At 45.8% G+C, this 18,079-nt stretch overlaps 1 protein-coding gene and 1 long non-coding RNA gene across 3 annotated transcripts in view; one reads left to right on the top strand and one right to left on the bottom strand.

Moving 5' to 3' along the window:
• Window positions 1-18,079, bottom strand: part of LOC122542583 — an 85,674-nt gene that overhangs the window by 10,733 nt on the left and 56,862 nt on the right. The gene's annotated exons all lie outside the window — the stretch shown is intronic.
• Window positions 1-18,079, top strand: part of iqgap1 (IQ motif containing GTPase activating protein 1) — a 111,327-nt gene that overhangs the window by 49,625 nt on the left and 43,623 nt on the right. The window contains exons 7-15 of the mRNA XM_043680495.1: window positions 314-427; window positions 1,628-1,806; window positions 2,433-2,523; window positions 5,016-5,179; window positions 5,575-5,662; window positions 6,520-6,683; window positions 7,781-7,941; window positions 9,904-10,028; window positions 11,795-11,958. Coding sequence (XP_043536430.1) covers window positions 314-427; window positions 1,628-1,806; window positions 2,433-2,523; window positions 5,016-5,179; window positions 5,575-5,662; window positions 6,520-6,683; window positions 7,781-7,941; window positions 9,904-10,028; window positions 11,795-11,958 — 1,250 coding nt within the window. The remainder of the gene's footprint in view (window positions 1-313; window positions 428-1,627; window positions 1,807-2,432; window positions 2,524-5,015; window positions 5,180-5,574; window positions 5,663-6,519; window positions 6,684-7,780; window positions 7,942-9,903; window positions 10,029-11,794; window positions 11,959-18,079) is intronic.

Here is an 18,079-nt window from a genome sequence, read left to right as displayed (position 1 = left end):
ATGATCTCCTTTTTAAATTCCTGACTAACTCTCTGTATTCTCCCTTCAGAATCTTATCCTTTTCCCTTGCTATGTCGTTGGTACCAATGTGTACAATGACCTCCTGCTGGTCCCTCTCCTACTTCCTTCCTTTTAGTTCATTTAAACCAAGAGTTGGCAAGAGGGTGAGGGATGGGCGAGTGGGTCCAAGAAAGGGTCAAGAGGGCAGGGAGGACAGAGCTGGGGGTGGGCACTGGGATGAATAAGTGGGTTCCAGGGTAAGGACACTGTCAGACTCAGTGCCTAACTCCTGCTTTTGTCTTTTCGGTTTCAGAGGAGGAGATTAACAACATGAAGACAGAACTGGAAAAATATGGGATTCAGATGCCTGCGTTCAGTAAGATCGGGGGCATTTTGGCCAATGAGCTATCAGTGGATGAAGCTGCCTGTAAGTGATCCTGAGAGTTGGCGTCCTGTTATATTTTCAGTCTGTTGTCCTGACTGTATTTCTCAACCCCAGTTGGGTCAGCAGGTCAACAAATAACAGACACACCATTGGGGGGAGAGGGAGAAGGTCAAAATTGGTTTTTGTTCCGAATGGCAAAGCTTTACCTTGCACTGGGTGAGGTGTGTTTCGATGATGGCCAAGGATGGGATTGATGTGAACTGTGACAATCTCAATGTCCAGGTTCTCCCACGACAAGTGGCCCCTTCTGGGGGAAGTTGGCTGAGCCAGACCTCAAGTACCCTGCAATACCCTTGTGATGATGTCACTGAGCTGCTCCTCACTGTGTATAAATAAAACAGTGTGGGCAGAAATGAGAAAGGAGAGAGAGAGAAAACACATGGAGAGCTGGGTAGCAGCCTGAAGTCTCGTCACATGAATGTTAATCACATGTTCAGAGAATCTTGGGAAATAGACTCATTGTCCATCGTGGTAGTTTGTGGAAAAGTCTTTGAGTAAAGTAACAGGTTGGTGCCTGGTGTATCTCTGAATAGCAGGTATTGTCCTCTTTAGTTTTAATGTGTAATAAATAGTGTCATAAAGAAGACCAAACCTGAAGACAGTTCTTGACCCTGTCTTTTCCTTAGCCTTGAACCCAAACTCATGGGTGTGAGCTGAAAACCACACGTCAAAAGTTCATTGTCTGTGGAATTGTACTGTGTGAGGTGGAGCACCTTCAACAATAACAAAAGGCCCTGAGGTGTTCCACAGATACATACGTCAAACAAATCTGACACCATGCCATATGACAAAATGTAAGAACAGGTGATCAATACAGTCCAACTGCGAGGTTTTTAGGAGCATGTTGAAGGAAGTGGAGAGAGAGAGAGGAAGGTGGGGAGGTTTAAGGAGGGAATTCCAGAGCTTGGAGCCCAGGCAGCTGAAGGCACAGCCACCAATAGCGAAACAATGCAAATCAGGGATGCTCAAGAGATCAGAGCACCAATATCTCGGTGGGTTGTGGTCCTGTAGGAGGTCCCGGACATAGTGAGGGAATGTGACCAGGGAGGAATTTAAATGAAAGTTTTAAAATCGAGATAGTCAGTGAATGGGGGAAAGGATGGATTTATTGAAGACAAAACTCCGACTATGCTTTTAAAAGCTGACGTTCTGCTAATTAAGGTTTTCTGCCCTTTCCCACAGTGCATGCAGCTGTCATTGCCATCAATGATGCCATTGAGAAGGGCATTCCAGCAGAGACCCTGGCAGCAATGCAGAACCCCAATGCTATGCTAGTCAACTTGGACTCAAGACAAAGTGTGCAGTATCAGAACACCCTGAGTGCTGCCAAGCACGAGAAAGTGGCAAACGCCCGGAATAAGGTGGGCATCAACAAGTAAAGGAGTAGAGGGTGTCTCTGTAAAAGGAGGCAGTGGACAGTATGTGTTTATGTGGGACTGGTGTGGGATTGTGCAGTGTGTGGGAGATTGGCTGACTTACCTTCTTCCCTATTAATCAGCATTGTGCAGTTCAGTAAGAGGAGCTGAAGCAGATGCTGGAGGATTCTCTTACACTTACCTCCGCCTCTCTTCACATTACCTGAACCTTCCTGTTTTTGTTATTCATGCTTGGAACGTGAGTGTTGCTGGCAAGAGCGGAATTCATTGCCAGTCCTCAAACACCCTGGAGAAGGTGGTGCTGAGCTGCCACTTTGAACCATTTCAGTCCAAGGCCTCAGTGTTCCCTCGGTGTCAGGCCACACCATTTCACATGCTGTTTAAGAATCAACAACATTGCTGTGGCTGTAACTGCAGGGGGATGGTAGATATCTTTCCCTGAGAGTCAGGAGTGCACCAGAACCAGGATGACTGTGTTGGAACATGAAGAATCCTGGGCCCGGCCCATGTAGAATGAATGGCTTTCTGTAGACAGGTAGCAGAGGGGGTGGGAGAAACCCGGAAAGGAACAGGGAACTGAAATGTCTCCTGTGATTCTATTTTTTTTTAAGGACGTGCCTGGGAGCCCTCAGGAAGAGAGAGATGTTTATGAAGAGCTCCTCACACAAGCTGAGATCCAGGGAAATGTAAATAAAGTCAACTGTAAGTTTGTGAAATCTCTCAACTTGTTCACAGTGTGAGGTCTTGGGTAAAGTGACAGTTGTGCTAAGTCAGTGAAGACGGTGACTCCTGGCTGCTGTATGCAGGAGACTCATAGTGGGCTGCAATGCACTCACAGCTTGGATTCTCCCATTGATGAATAACAGAGTTGGCATCTTTTGAGGAAGCGGACAGCAAAGCAGAAGCTGTCCAATTGATTTACCTCTTTTTGTTACTCCTCCCCAAACTTAATACACATCCTGCCAGCTTCGACAAAAGCTACTTGAATCTCTCTGCATGAATGTTGGTCATGGCTCAGTGGCGAGCACAATCATCCCAAATCACAAGATTCTAGGTTCAAATCCCACTCCCCACGTTTAAGCACACAAATCTAGGCTGACACTCTAGTGACCCTTTGAGGGACTCCTGCACTGTCAGAGATACCATCATTCAGATGTGACTTCAAACTGAGACCCTTCTCAGGTGAGTGTTAAAGATCCCGCGGTCAGTATTATGAAGACAAGCAGAAGAGGTCTCCAGTAATTATTCTTCAAGCCAACGTCACACCACGACCAACTCTCAGGTCATAATTGCACTGTTGTGTGTGGGAGCTGGCGTTTCCTACATTACTAAAGCTATACATTATTAGCTGTAAAGTACATCAAGGTTAAAAGTGAAATGTGCTTTATAAATGTCAGTCTTCTGTTTCCTGCATCAACTTTAACCTTGAAGCCAGCCACCCAGTCTGTTGCTGGACACATTTTCCTGGAAGGGACGCCCAGCCATCAGTGTCTGATCAGGTTTCCCTGGGTGTTAATATAAACACACTGCCTCTCGGGTTTGTTGTGCCATCCACACACAACTGAGTTCTCATGAAGACTCATTGATTTCAAAACGCTTTCTTCCCACGGATGCTGCCAGACCTGCTGTGTTTCTCCAGCAATTGCTATTTTTCTTTCATGTTTTAATATTACTTGGAAGTTTATAACCAGTTTATTTGCTGCCTTTATTAGGTTTTTGTCATCTTTTAGTCAGGTTTTATAACTTGCCTCATCCTCTGCTTACTATTGAGCCTTGACACACTATTATTCCACGTTCAATTGGATTAATATCTTTAATTTCCCTGGTTAACCATGGTCAGTTGCTCCCTTCCTAGAATCCACTGGGGTGTATCTTTGTGTGAGTTATGATCTGTTTTGTTAAATGTCTGCTTTGGTCTGCAACTATCTTTTCAACTAAACTCCTTTCCCACTCCACTCCAGCCAACATAACCCTCATTCCTTTATAATTACCCTTATTTAAGCTTAGCACAATTATTACCAACCCAGGTTTCTCACTCTGAAGCTACATTCTAAATGCTAAATTAGATTAGATTAGATTCCCTACAGCGTGGAAACAGGCCCTTTGGACCAACCAGTCCACACCAACCTTCCAAAGAGTAACCCACCCAGACCCATTTCCCTCTGACTAATGCACCTAACACTATGGGCAATTTAGCATGGCCAATTCACCTGACCTGCACATCTTAGTGATTGTGGGAGGAAACTGGAGCACCCGGAGGAAACCCACGCAGACACGGGGAGAACGTGCAAACTCCACACAGACCGTCACCCGAGACTGGAATCGAATTGGGACCCTGGTGCTGTGAGGCAACAGTGCTAACCACTGAGCCACCATGCAACCCTACTGAGCCACCATCCCACCCTATAATGTTATGGTGACTATTTCATAAATCCTTTATTAAACTTGCCTCATTACATCCAAAACAGCCCGATCCCTAGTTGAACACAATGCATTGTTTTAGGTAACTGTCCCTCACACTGCATCGAGATCTGTGACTCTATTACTGTTCAACACTGGTGGTAGCAAAGATTTGTTGCTGACCAACTCCGTCTTCCTGTCACCATTCGGTGCACCATCAGGAGGCAACACAAGCCTTTGATCATTTCAAAGGGTTATAATTGTTGACAGACTCATGGTGGCTCTTCCAAGTGCATTTAATTCTAACGATGGTCGACAACGGTCATCAGTCATCTTCCTATAAGTACCACCACATCACCTCCCACTCCTCCAGCCCCTCTCTCCCACCAGTGGTTGTTCAACATGGCCACCCTCTGGATGCCCACCTTCCCAAAGTCAATTTGAAACCCAATGGACCAGTTGAAAGAAAATTTAATAAAGGTTTTTTATTCACATCCCATGATGCTTCTCCCAGAACTGCTCACAACGGGAGCCTGAAATCCCGAGGGACTCTGGGGAAATGGGGCAATGCTGGACAGATAGAAACATCATGTTTCATTAAGAGAGTTGGGCTGTAGGATAATTGCATTTGGTTTCTCACCCTTAAGTAAGGGTAGTTCTTCCTAGTAACTGTATTGAGTTTATTTTCATTCATTTAAATCTACCAATGTTTGGTTTGGTTTGAAGAGCTATGTAGAGCTTTCCCATCCAGGGGGTAATGTGCCCTTTGGCCCATTGTCCTATTGTGATTTCAGTACAGAATGGCCTGAAGAACGTAGATGGAGCTCTGGAGCAACAAGATGGGACAGCTCTCTACAACGCCCTGAAGTCACCAGCCTTGGGCCTGCGAGATGTGGAGTTGGACAACTGTGATTGGTACCTCAAGCAGCTGTCCTCTGACAAACAGCTGAAAGCTCAGGTAACGAATATCTGGCAAAAACGACGGAGTGGGAAAGTGAGGTGTTATTACAATCTGAAATATCTCACTTGAAAAGCTAGTGAAATCATTTTTCATAGTAACTTTGAAAAAGGAATTAGATGTTAACTTGAAGGAGAAAAATTTTCAGGACGTTGAGGTAAGAACAGGAGGAGTCAGACCCTTCACAGGCCAGGAATGATGAAATATCACTCGGTATAATAACACTCAGGGTGGCCAAGAGGGTGATGCACTGTTACTGGGATTGCTACAGTGTTTAGAGAGACAGGACATTGGGATTGATACTGCTTTCAAATATATCAAAGAGCTCCCAATAAGTTGCTCCATGTTGCTAATCTCTATTCTCCCTTAAATCCCCATCACATTCTGCTGAACAGGAGCAGGGCTCAAAGGATCCTCTGACCAAGGAGGAGTTACAGGTCGGAGTTGACCAAGCCAATCAAGACAGTCGTCGGTTCAGGAAAAGTGAGTAGTCACCACGTCTTTGTTCTCTGATTAGGTTTGGAGCCTGGGTGTGGGTTCAGTCAAAGAGAAAATAAACTAGAGGAAAGCATTTATAGTTCAGTCACGCTCTTTAATCCTGGACCTTATCAGCGACTTATGTTTTTAATGACAGGACCAGCATTCCCTGCCTGTCCCTAATTGCCCTTTCGAAGGTGATGGTGAGCTGCCGTAGTCCATCACATTGATGTACACCCTTAGTATTATTAACAGGGAATCACCCACATGAAAGAAATATATATTTAAAAATTACAGATATTTCTCAACAAATCTAAAAGCGTTTCAGTGCAATAGTCATTTTATGATCAGTGAGCTCCTCAAAACAATGTTTAATTATTTGATGTCTGAGGGAAGTAGGTCGAGCAGAACACAAGGAGAGTTTACTGCCTTTCTTCAAACTGTTTTATAAAATCAAAATCAAGTAGATGAGCGTCAGTTGACCATCTGATCCAACATACGAGCAGTGTCAATTTCCTCTGCAAGTGTTTGGAGGACAATGCAGAGGTAGCTTTACTCTGTCTTTAACTGCATGCTGTCCCTGTCCTGGGACTGTTTGATGGAGATAGGCTGTGCCTGAAATTGGAATTTCTTCCATTTACAACAGCAACTTTGACATTAATTTTGGGATATTGTAGACTCTGAAATGACCATAATTTAGGATCCATTAACCCATAAGGTATGGAAGCAGAATGAGTACCTTCTGCCCATAGAGTGTGCTCCCCATTTGGTGTGTTTCTCAGCCCCATTCCCCTGCCTTCTCCCAGTAACCCTTGATCCAATTACTAATTCAGAACGGAATTTAATTGAATCTCTTGTTTCAGTGCTGGAGGCTGTATCTCGAATCAATGCAGCGATCCGTAAAGGAGTAGCTGAGGATACGGTGACAGAGCTGATGAATCGCGATGCCCAGTTACCAGAGGTGCACCCATTTGCAGCTGAGCTGTACCAGCAGGAGCTGTCCACCCTGCAACAGCAGAGCCACCAGGTTGGTCATTGTGAGCTATCAAGGCCAGAGCTCCATAGCCAGGGTCTGATTCAAGACAGTTTTTTGAATCATAGAAACCCTACACTGTGGAAGCAGGCCATTCAGCCCATTGAATCCACACTAACCTTCTGAACAGATCCACCCAGACCCACCCCCCTACCCTATCCCTGTAACCCTGCATTCCCCACAGCCAATCTACCTAGCCTGCACATCCCTGGACACTATGGGCAATTTAGCATGGCCAATCCACCCTAACCTTTACATCTTTAGACGTGGGAGGAAACTGGAGCACCCAGAGGAAACCCAAACCCTCAAGGCTGGGTTGCTAAAACATCCATGTCTTCCCTGTCCTTGATAAATACGTTTTGTTTATTCCCTGCACTAATATTGAAAGCAGCATAAATATCAGAAGCATCATTCCTGGAATTTTAAACTCCAAGTGTCAATATCTTCTGAGACGTCCTCACATTTTTTTCTAATGGTATTAAACATTTTCAGCATCACTGGCCAGGTATTTATTGTCCGTCCCCCATTGCCCAGAGTCAACCACATTGGAGTGAGCCAGGTGTGCAGGTCAGACCAGGTGAAGAGGCAGATTCTTGATGTTTTTTCTCAACATTCGACTGTGGTTACGTGATCGCCGTTACACTAAGTTTTGATTTCATATTTCAGTGACTTCATGTTTCATCACCTGCCCAGGTGGGATTCGAACACATGTCCCCAGAACATTAGCCTGAGCCTCTGGGCCACTAGTCCAGTGGCATTACCACTGCCTCCCACCTCCATATTGCTCTCCCTTTTACCACATTGTCATTTAATTATCTGCTTTTACAAACAAAATTAGCTTTGTTCAAAATCCCCTCCAGGTCAAGGAATGTTTCCTCTGAACCTCATCACAGGGATTAAATAGGTGGGTAGTGTCAGTGATAGGGGACAGTCCACATGGGGCTGTGTTAGGTTTTGCAAAGTTGATGGGCAGAATATTTCATGGGTACTTTATTTAATTGGTTAGTCATTATTGCTTGCTGCAAGTGTTACTTACATTTTCATTGCATGTAAATAACCAACATTAAATGTTTACATGTATCTGGGAACAGGGCAACTTAACACATGCTGAGCTGGCTGTTGCTGTGGAGATGCTGTCTTCTGTGGCACTGATCAATCGTGCTCTGGAGGCTGGGGATGTGAACGGGGTGTGGAGACAGATCCAGAACCCAGTGACAGGACTCACCAACGTGGACGATGGCAACGCTCAGAGGTAAGAGCACAGCCTAGAGACCCAGGCTTTAGGAAGCCAGTGAGGGAGAGACGGGCCAAATAGAGTCATCGGAATTGTGGGTTAAACCTCCTGTTAACGACAACAACAAGTTGGAATTATGTGGTACCTTTAACATTGTGACCATTCCAAAATGTTTCACAGAGCGTTATTGAAATAACTGCACAGAGGCCAGTATCCCCTCACCAAGTCGCTCTTTATTTACATGTGTACGGTACATGGGCTCTTGACCTGACAGCTCGGAGTCAGTCCTTAGACTCAGGAGCCCTTTTGACACTCCTATTTATTTTTTTTCCATTTTTTTTTAAACAAGGGAGCTCAATCCTAATATTTGAGCTGAACTATTAAGAAGCAAGTGAAAGAACACTTTTTCACATAAAGGATAATGGAAATCCGAAAACGTCTTCCTCAAAAGATTAAGTCTGCTTGGCTGACAGAGATATACATAATTTTTTATTAGGTGAGGTTATTGATCAACAGCAGGTAAATGGAATTGAGGTACAGATTAGACATGAGTTGCTACTTTGCACTGTGCACTCATAATTTTTAACACTTTTTATCAAATTATTTCTTAATGGCTAAGAAATACAAATAAATTTGATTCTGTCTTTGTACTCTGTGTCCAGGGGAAGCTGCACTGTGAAATAACTCCACAGAGGCTGGTATCCCATCAGCAAGTCACCCTTTATTTCCACAAGGAGAGTCCTTGATACTGATCCAGCTCCCTCAGAGGCAGCTGTCAGTGAGCAGGGCCCCTGAGACTCTTGTTTTTTTTTTTCTTTTTATTTTATTTATGTTGTGTGTGTGCAGGTGACACTGCTATTTATATCTGTCAGCCAGGGCTCCCTGATTGGCCCACATTAATAACCCCAATAAAGAATCTCAGTCAATGGGATCCACTCACTGGGTTTTGATCACTACAATTAACATCGAACATTTGACTCTATCATGACCACACACAGAGAGCGGGATGGAGCTGGAGAGGTTTTGGGAAGGACAGCTCTTGGAACGGAATGCCCATCTGATGGGCGAGGGATGAAAATCAATGATCCTCGATGAAATCAACAATACAATCAGAGAAGCCCAGAGATCTCAGAGGATGGCAGAACTGGAGGAGGGGTTTACAGGGACAGAGAGAGAGGGATATGGCTTTGGAGGGATTTGAAACACAAGCAGCTGCCTGCCTGAGAGCCAGAGGGTGAGCGGAACTTGGTGAGAGTTGGGATGTTGCCAGCAGCAGAGTTTTGAGTGTCATTGCAGTACGATCACATACGTACGATCAACCTCTACCTCACCATCTTGTTCGTAGTGATTGTAATGAGGTCAGCCAGCTGGACCTCATAGAATATGAGTTCCCGGATTGGATCTGTTAATCTGGTCCAACCAGGGAGCCCTGGCTGAGAGGTTCTGTTCACTCTGAGAGCTGAATCAGTGTCGAGGGCTATCTGGACGAGTTGGACCGAAGGGTCTGTTTCCATGCTGTATATCTCTAAAACTCTCTCCATGTAAATAAAGGGGGACTTGGTGACAGGGTATCAACCTCTGTGCCGTAATTTCATGTTCTTTCATCATTGTTACTTTAGATTTGGCTGTTTGTTGGTATTGGAATAAGGGGAGTCCATTCAAGCCTGTTTTGCCATTCAGTTCAATAACAGCTGATCTGTATTTTAGCTTGGTCTGACTGCCTTGATACTGCAACCTTTACCAAAATCTTCTGACTCACAGTTTTGTCATTTCAATTTATCCCCAACTCAACAACACAGAGACAGAGAGAGTTCCACATTTCCACTTCCTGTTTCTCAACATTGCCCCTTAATAAACTGGCTCTTGTTTTAAGGTTTTACAATTCATTCGACTCAGTGAGATCCTTTTGAGATGTCCGAAACACACTGATTGAGATCACCCCTCAGCTTTGATCTTCACGGTGCCCTTTGTGTGTGACAGGTATGTGGATGAGCTGATGAGAATGAAGGCCAAAGCGCGAGCAGAGAGCAATGAGTTTCTCACCTGGAACGATATCCAGGGATCGGTTGACCAGGTGAACATAGTAGTCCAAGAGGAACATGATCGTAAGTAGACAATGGGAACAGGAAGCCAAGCTACTCCTGTACGCTTTCCCTCTCCTCATGCCTGGGTCTATTGTTGACAAATTGATGAGATTCACAGAAACCCTACACCGTGGGAACAGGCCCTTCACCCCACCAAATCCACACCGACCCTGAGAAGAGTAACCCACCTAGTCCCATTCCCTTACCCTATATTTACCCCTGGCTAATGCACCTTACCTACACATCCCTGAACTCTATGGGCAATTTAGCATGGCCAATTCATCTAACCTGCAAACCTTAGGATTGTGGGTGGAAACCAGAACACTGGAGGAAACCCAGAATGTGCAAACTCCACACAGTCAGTCGCCTGAGGCTGGAATCGAACAGAGGTCCCTGGTGCTGTGAGGCAGCAGTGCTAATCACTGAGCTACCCTGTTGATCCTGTGATTAGCCAATTATACCATGTGAATGTAGAATGGCAGGAGGAGAGTCTATGCATTGTAACCTTTAGCCCTGTCTTAATTGTCAGTGTTTTCAAATGTCCATTCTTCCGATCTTAAATTGTCCTGTGAGAATCAACCATAAAACAAGTAAGAGGGATGACAAATGGAATATTGGCCTGAATAGCAAAGAGAGAAGGCTTGTGAAAGTAGGGGACACCTGTTACAATAGTAGTGGATATTGGGGACACTGCAGCTAAATTTCATATCATCTCCTCACTTAAGGAGGGGATTAAGGGGGCTCTCTTGTGGTGCAGTGATAGTATCCCTACCTCTAGACCAGGAGGCCTAGTTCAAGTCCCACCTGCTCCACTGCTAAATAACAACCTCTGTGAATGAGATTGATGAGAATAATAGATTAAATAACATGCTTTGTTAAAAATTATGAAGTAAATGTAAGGCTGTCTTGTGGTGCAGTGCGAGCATCCCTATCCTTGGACTGAGAGCCCTGGGTTCAAATCCCACTTGCTCTAGAGGTGTGTACTAACATCACTGAACAAGCTGATGAGAAAAACAGGTGAAGGGGGTGGACTCTATTGGATGTAGTTCAGAGAATGGGTCACCAGGCTGATATCTGGGATGAAGGAGTTGGCTTGTGAGGAAGGGTTGAGTAAGTTGGTTCTGTACTTGCTGGAATTTCAGAGAGTAAAAGCTGATCTTACTTAAAAATAAGAGTCTAAGGTGACTTGACGGGTAGATGCCCCCTATCAGAGGGAACTCTAGAAATCAGGGCAGATTTTAAAAATAAGGCATTCTGCTTTAGGGATGGAGATGAGGAGGAACTTCATCTCCAGAAGGTTTGATAATGGCTGGGTGGTCAGTGAGTGGTGACGAATTTACTCAAAGCTGGGTTGGACAGGTCTTTGACTGACAATGCGTTGAAGTTTCCAAGAGCAGTCATTAAGATGGCCCATTCAGAAGCCAAGATCTGATTGATAGGGAAGCAGGCTTGATTGGTCGAATGGCCTACTGCTCCAATTTCCAAAGAGAGATATCACAAGGGAACCTAATCACCCTCTTGCCTAATACTCTGGCTGATTGCTGCCTGCATTCCACACACACCGCACCGCCCCCAACCTTGGCACTGAGAACAACTGGCTGTGCAGAGATCCCATTCTTGGAGGAAGGAAAAGAGGCTACAGCTCTGTCATGGGTGATTTGATCCTCAGGACTGCTTGTTCAGTTTGTCACCATCTGTGTGTCTGTATGCACACGCATCTATATGTGTACCTGTATGTTCCCAGCCTGAGTTTAAGGCTGCTTCTGATCTGCTGTTGTATTTCCCAGGAATTAAGGCGATTGGCCTGATTAATGAGGCTGTGGATGAAGGGGATCCTCAGAAGACTCTGAATGCACTGCTCCTGCCGAGTGCCAAGCTGGCTGATGTCTTACCCCCTGTGGCTGAGCATTACCAAGAGACCCTCATTCGGGCCAAGAGAGAGAAGGCTCAGGTATGAAATTCAGGAATAATTCACACACAGACGGAATCCAACAGCAACCCACCGCAGGGAGTCCTCTCGTATTCCTTGGCCAATCCCTCACATGCCTGATCTCTGACCACCTCAGGAATGACCTGAAGTAGTCCCACTGCACTGATCAGACCCCACACCATCTCTCACTGATCGGTTTGTGTTCACTCGGTTCAAGGCTCAATCACTGATAACTTTGCAGCAACTTTCCTGTGACTCCACACTGATGTGTCTGGAGCTTGTTTAAGACAGGAGCTAATTCCAGAGAATTCCAGCCCAATGGTGGGATATGGCAACTCCCCAGAGTATGGGCTATCTGAAGGTTGCTGCTCGCGTTGATCTAGGTTCATTCGCGGCTCTGTGCTGTATTAGTCTGGTTCAGTTTGGATGAGTTGCAGCAGCAGCACCTGAATATAGAGCCACAGAGTGCTCACATGGTCATCAAGGCAGAATAAGACTGGACACTCCTGTCATTTCTTCCCTCCATGGCTATTAATAGAATTGTCTGTGTGTCTCTCATCCTTGTCACTGTGTTCTTCTCTCTATCTATCTATCTCTCTCTTTCTCTCTACCTCATCATTATGTTTTCCTTTCTCACCCTTGTCATTGTTCTTTCTCTCCTTCATCACTGTGTTCCTTTTTCTCTCTCTCTTTCTCTCTCATCACTGTGCTCTCCTCTCTCTCGTTTCCTCATCACTGTGCTCCCCTCATTATTTCTTTCTCTTGCTCTCTATCTCTCTCCTTTGTCACCGTGCTGCCTTCCCTCTCACTCTTCCTCCCTTGTTGCCGTGCTGTTGCCCAACTTCCCCTCCCTCCTGGTTTTATCCATTTGTAATTCCAGTACCAGTTAATATGAATTGTACCAATTCGCAGCAGCTTTAATACATCACAAATCAATAACAAATTCATTTCAAGTTGTAAAATAAAAATCAGGCGCTTTTCCACAAAGCTTGAAATTTCCTGGAAAGTATAAAGTTTAGTGATATTTCCAAATCCTGTTTGTTAGTGGAGGCAATGTAATTTGATTATAGAGTCAGAATGGTTACAGCACATTAAGGCCACTCTGGCTCTCTGAGATAGTAATGCAGCAAGTCCCACTGCCCTGCCTTTCCCCTGTCCTGGACAAATGTAAACAAGGAAATGTGCCTGGAAGCTGCAAAGAAATGCAAGGTGTGCTTATAACATCAAAGAGTTAACGTGAATACTGTTGTTGTTTTGAGCATGCTGAGCACTCTCAATCTGGACAAATCTGCATCATGATTGGCAGAGATTCATATAACCTTGGGGCCTGTCCAGGGCAGTTCCCTGCAGAGCTGCCTTTTTGAGCAGTGGCTTTTGGCTGGTTCACTGGTTCTGGTAAAGGTTGGGAATCAAATCCCTGATATCCAGCTTGTGAGCTTAAAATAAAACTTTCAAATCTCCATTTATGGACCTTTCTCCCGCAGCAGTAGCAACAGGTTCCGCACTCTCTCACAGGAGGTGAAGTTGCAAAATTAATTCAAGCATTGGGATACTTCCACTTTGATTTTAACCTGAATTATTTCTGCATTGCGGTAGCCTCCATAACACTGTGTCAGCTGAGCTCAGTGAGGGACTCAGCCATCCTCTGAATCTGAGGGTCTCCTCTTCATCCCCATCACAGAGTTTGAGCTGTTTGCCCAGTCTCTCACTCCAGTGCTGGGGGAGTGTTTACCCAGTCTCTGACTCTGGTGCTGGGGGGAGTGTTTACCCAGTCTCTCACTCCAGTGCTGCGGGGAGTGTTTACCCAGTCTCTGACTCTGGTGCTGGGGGGAGTGTTTACCGGGAGTGTTTACCCAGTCTCTGACTCTGGTGCTGGGGGGAGTGTTTACCCAGTCTCTCACTCCAGGTCTGGGGGAGTGTTTACCCAGTCTCTCACTCCGGTGTTGGGGGGAGTGTTTACCCAGTCTCTCACTCTGGTGCTGGGGGGAGTGTTTACCCAGTCTCTCACTCCGGTGCTGGGGGGAGTGTTTACCCAGTCTCTCACTCCAGGTCTGGGGGAGTGTTTACCCAGTCTCTCACTCCGGTGTTGGGGGGAGTGTTTACCCAGTCTCTCACTCTGGTGCTGGGGGGAGTGTTTACCCAGTCTCTCACTCCAGTGCTGCGGGGAGTGTTTACCCAGTCTCTCACTCCAGTGCTGGGGGAGTGTTTACCCAGTCTCTCACTCCAGTGCTGGGGGAGTGTTTACCCAGTCTCTCACTCTGGTGCGGGGGGGAGTGTTTATCTAGTCTCTCACCCAGTGCAGGGTGCAGGGGGGTTGGAGTGTTGGTTCAGGCAAATGCAACTAGATTATTTTCGGATATCTGGTCAGCATGGATTAAATGGACCAAAGTATCTGTTTCCGTGCTGTACAACTCTATGACTGTTTAAAGATCCTACAAAGCTCCAGCTAAAAAAGAAAGGGGGTGTTCTGGTGCCTAGCTGAAATCCAACCTTGGCCAATAGCTAAATCAGTTTTGGTGGTGACTGAAATCACTAACCGTTGGACCTTGCTGTGCACATTATGGTTGTAGCACCTGGCTATTGTGTTCTGGAAGGGTAGCAGGGAGTTACAAGCCACAGCTGTTCTCTGGAGATGTGACACTCCAGACATTCCCCATCTGCCCTTGACCACTGTCTGACTGCATAGGATTCACCAGGGAATAAGGAAGGAATGGAATCTTTGGGGGTATTTTGGGAACACACTATCATCAGTGAAGATGTGAACATAAGAGGTACAGTTAGTAAGTTTGCAGATGAGGTGTAGTGGACAGCGAAGACAGTTACCTCAGATTACAACAGAAGTGGCAGATGGAGTTTAATTTAAATAAATACGAGGGCTGCATTTTGGGAAAACAAATCTTAGCAGGACTTATACACTTAATGGTAAGGTTTTAGGGAGTGTTGCTGAACAAAGAGACCTTGGAGTGCAGGTTCATAGTTCCTTGCAAGTGGAGTCGCAGGTAGATAGGATAGTGAAGAAGGCGTTTGGTATGCTTTCCTTTCTTGGTCAGATTATTGAGTACAGGAGTTGGGAGGTCATGATGCAGCTGTACAGGTCATTGGTTAGGCCACTGTTGGAATATTGCGTGCAATTCTGGTCTCCTTCCTATCGGAAAGATGTTGTGAAACTTGAAAGGGTTCAGAAAAGATTTACAAGGATGTTGCAAGGTTGGAGATTTGAACTATAGGGTTGAAAAGGCTAGGGCTGTTTTACCTGGACCATTGGAAGCTGAGGGGTGACCTTATAGAGGTTTATAAAATCATGAGGCGCATGGATAGGGTAAATACACAAAGTCTTTTCACTGGGATGGGGGGAATCCGGAACTAGAGGGCATAGGTTTAGGGTGAGAGAGAAAAGATGTAAAAGAGACCTAAGGGACGTTTTCATGCAGAGGGTGATGCGTGTATGGAATGAACAGCCAGAGGAAGTGGTGGTGGCTGGTACAATTGCAACATTTAAGAGGCATTTTGATGGGTATATGAATAGGAAGGGTTTGGAGGGATATGGGCCGGGTGCTGGCAGGTGGGACTAGATTGGGTTGGGATATCTGGTTGGCATGGACGGGTTGGACCGAAGGGTCTGTTTCTGTGCTGTACATCTCTATGACTCTATGACTGTAAGAGGGAGGAGTGAATACTGGAAGGGAGCACCCGGGCCATGTATCCAGTGAGTGTGTCCCACTACCCTCGCTGTGTGACCCCCTGCAACAACTGAGGGTCTCTAATCCCCACGGCAATACATCACCATTCTGATCTGAACAAAAGAGATTCACTCAGCTGATACCTGGGATGAAGGATTGACTTGTATAGAGCAACTAATCAGGTTAGGCCTTTAATCATTGGAGTTGAGAAGAATGAGGGACAATCCTATTGAAACATAGAAGATTCTGAGGGTATTTGACAGGGTTGATGTTGAGAAGACATTTCCACGAGTGGGAAATCTCAAAAGAGGGACATAATTACAGAATACTGAACTCCCATTTAAAACTGATGTGAAGGAATTTCATCTCCCAGAGGGTCATGGATGTCGGAAATGATCCACTGCAGAGAGTTGTGGTGGCTGGATCACTGAGGGTATTTAAAGAGGAGGTAGAGAGATTGTTGAAATAGCAGAGAGTTGAGGGCTGTCAGGAGCTGGCACAGAAGAGTTGAAGCCTGGGCCAGATCAGCCCCAAAGTTGAATGATGGGGCAAGTTTAAGGGGCTGAATGGACTACTCCTGCTCCTGTTATTTTCTTATATACTGTACTCCTTTCAGGATTTGAGAATGTTAAATGAGCAAGATGTGACTAAGTAGTTGTTGCTGTCTCGACACTGACTTGACCCACATGACCTCCCAGTGCCTCCATTGCTTTCCTTTAGTCTCTTATTTGAGAAAAAAAAGTGACAGAAGATTGTCAGGCAAACATTGACAAGACTCGCGCTTTGAGTCACTGTGCTGCCTTTGGTTGCTTTGACCACTTCTTGTAGGCCCAAGCTATGCCCTTGGTTTCCTGTTACTCTTTCCCACCACAGGAAGTGGGCAGACACCATGCTCTGCTTTTTGGAGGGGAGTGCAGAGGAACAATCCAGTTGTATGGATTGCAGTGTTTAGCTAAACATAATTTGTTTTCTGTATGACCATGTTCTGTGCTTCTGTCAGGTGTAGTTGTTTTTTTGCCAATTTAGGCCCAAAGCCTGGGACCAGGGGTGAGCATTTGGGGCCTAGTCACCTATTGCCCCTGTGGATGAGCCATGACTCCCATTTCCCCCCCCCCTCCCCATTCACACTGACACCCCCCCCAGCACCTTCTGACCCTCCCTGTTACTCCCCAGGGTCTCTCCTCTGCTCACTGGGAGCCTCCTAATGTTGTATGTAGATTCTGAAGAAGAGGAACTTGCATTTCCTCACAGCCTTTTGTGGCCTTACAACATTCTTAAAGCCTGTGTGGGTCTGCTGTGCAATCGCTGTTGTAAAACAGGAAAGGCAGCACTGCCTGAGTGTGCCACTGTTTCCCACTGCATCAAGTTCACCCTGTTTTAATACAGCTGCCCCCTCCCCCACTGTTCGAACCAAGGTTCGATCGAGGGCCAAGTTAACTGATTGTAACCAGACCCTCATTCCAAAGCCATGCCTGACCCATTTCCATGCACATTCTGGAGACCCGGGTTCAAATCTTGCCACAGCAGATGGAATTTGAACTCAATAAAAATCTGGAATTAGCAGTCAAATGATGACCATGAATTCATTGTCAATTGTTGGGAAAACCCATCTGGTTCACTAATGTCCTTTAGGGAAGGAATCTGACATCTTTACCCGGTTTGGCTGAAATGTGCCTCCAGTCCCACAGCAATGTGATTGACTCTTAACTGTCCTCTGGGTAATTAGGGATGGGCAATAAATACTGGTCTAGGCCAGCGACACTCTCATCCCGTGAATGATTTTTTTAAAAAAGTGACCGCAGGCAGCGGGTACAGATAGACCTGGCCTCGGTGGTGATGGTTTCTATGGTCAAATATCCTGGGCCCACGTTCAGGAATTCTGTTGATGCATGATGATCAGACACCGAAATGTTGTAGCAGATGGAGGTGTGTCACCTGAAGCTTTCCACCTTGCACTCATCAGGACAAATACAAGAATGATAAATGTCAGACTCTCACCATCTGGGCACTGAGGCGGGAGGTACTGGAGGAATGGATGGTGAGACTGGGAGAGGCTAGACCCTGGGAAGATATTGAAGAAGGTATGTGTATCAGTGAGAGCAGCTGGTTCTGCATTATTCAAATTAACACTCCCCTCTGGGGGTCAGCTCGCTGAGAAGGGTACTTTTAGACCAATCCAATGTGAATCGTGGAATTGCTGACGCTGCCTGCCTCGCCCCCATCGTGTTTCTGAGTTAATTGAATCGTTGCTGTTTGCGTGTTGAACAGGTTGCCAGGGCAACTCTGTTACCTAACCTTTACATTCTGTCCTGCCTTCCCCACACCCCACACACACTCACACTCTCGCACACACATACACACACACTCTCTCTCTCTCTCACACACACTCTCACACCCTCTCTCTCTCTCACATACTGTCTCTCTCAACTCTCTCTCTCTCTATTTCCCACTCTCCCATTTCC

This window comes from Chiloscyllium plagiosum, chromosome 40 (assembly GCF_004010195.1).
Source record: "Chiloscyllium plagiosum isolate BGI_BamShark_2017 chromosome 40, ASM401019v2, whole genome shotgun sequence".
Classification (NCBI taxonomy): Eukaryota; Metazoa; Chordata; class Chondrichthyes; order Orectolobiformes; family Hemiscylliidae; genus Chiloscyllium; species Chiloscyllium plagiosum.
The sequence above is the reverse complement of the archived record's forward strand: the minus strand, read 5'-3'. Positions and strand labels throughout refer to the sequence as shown.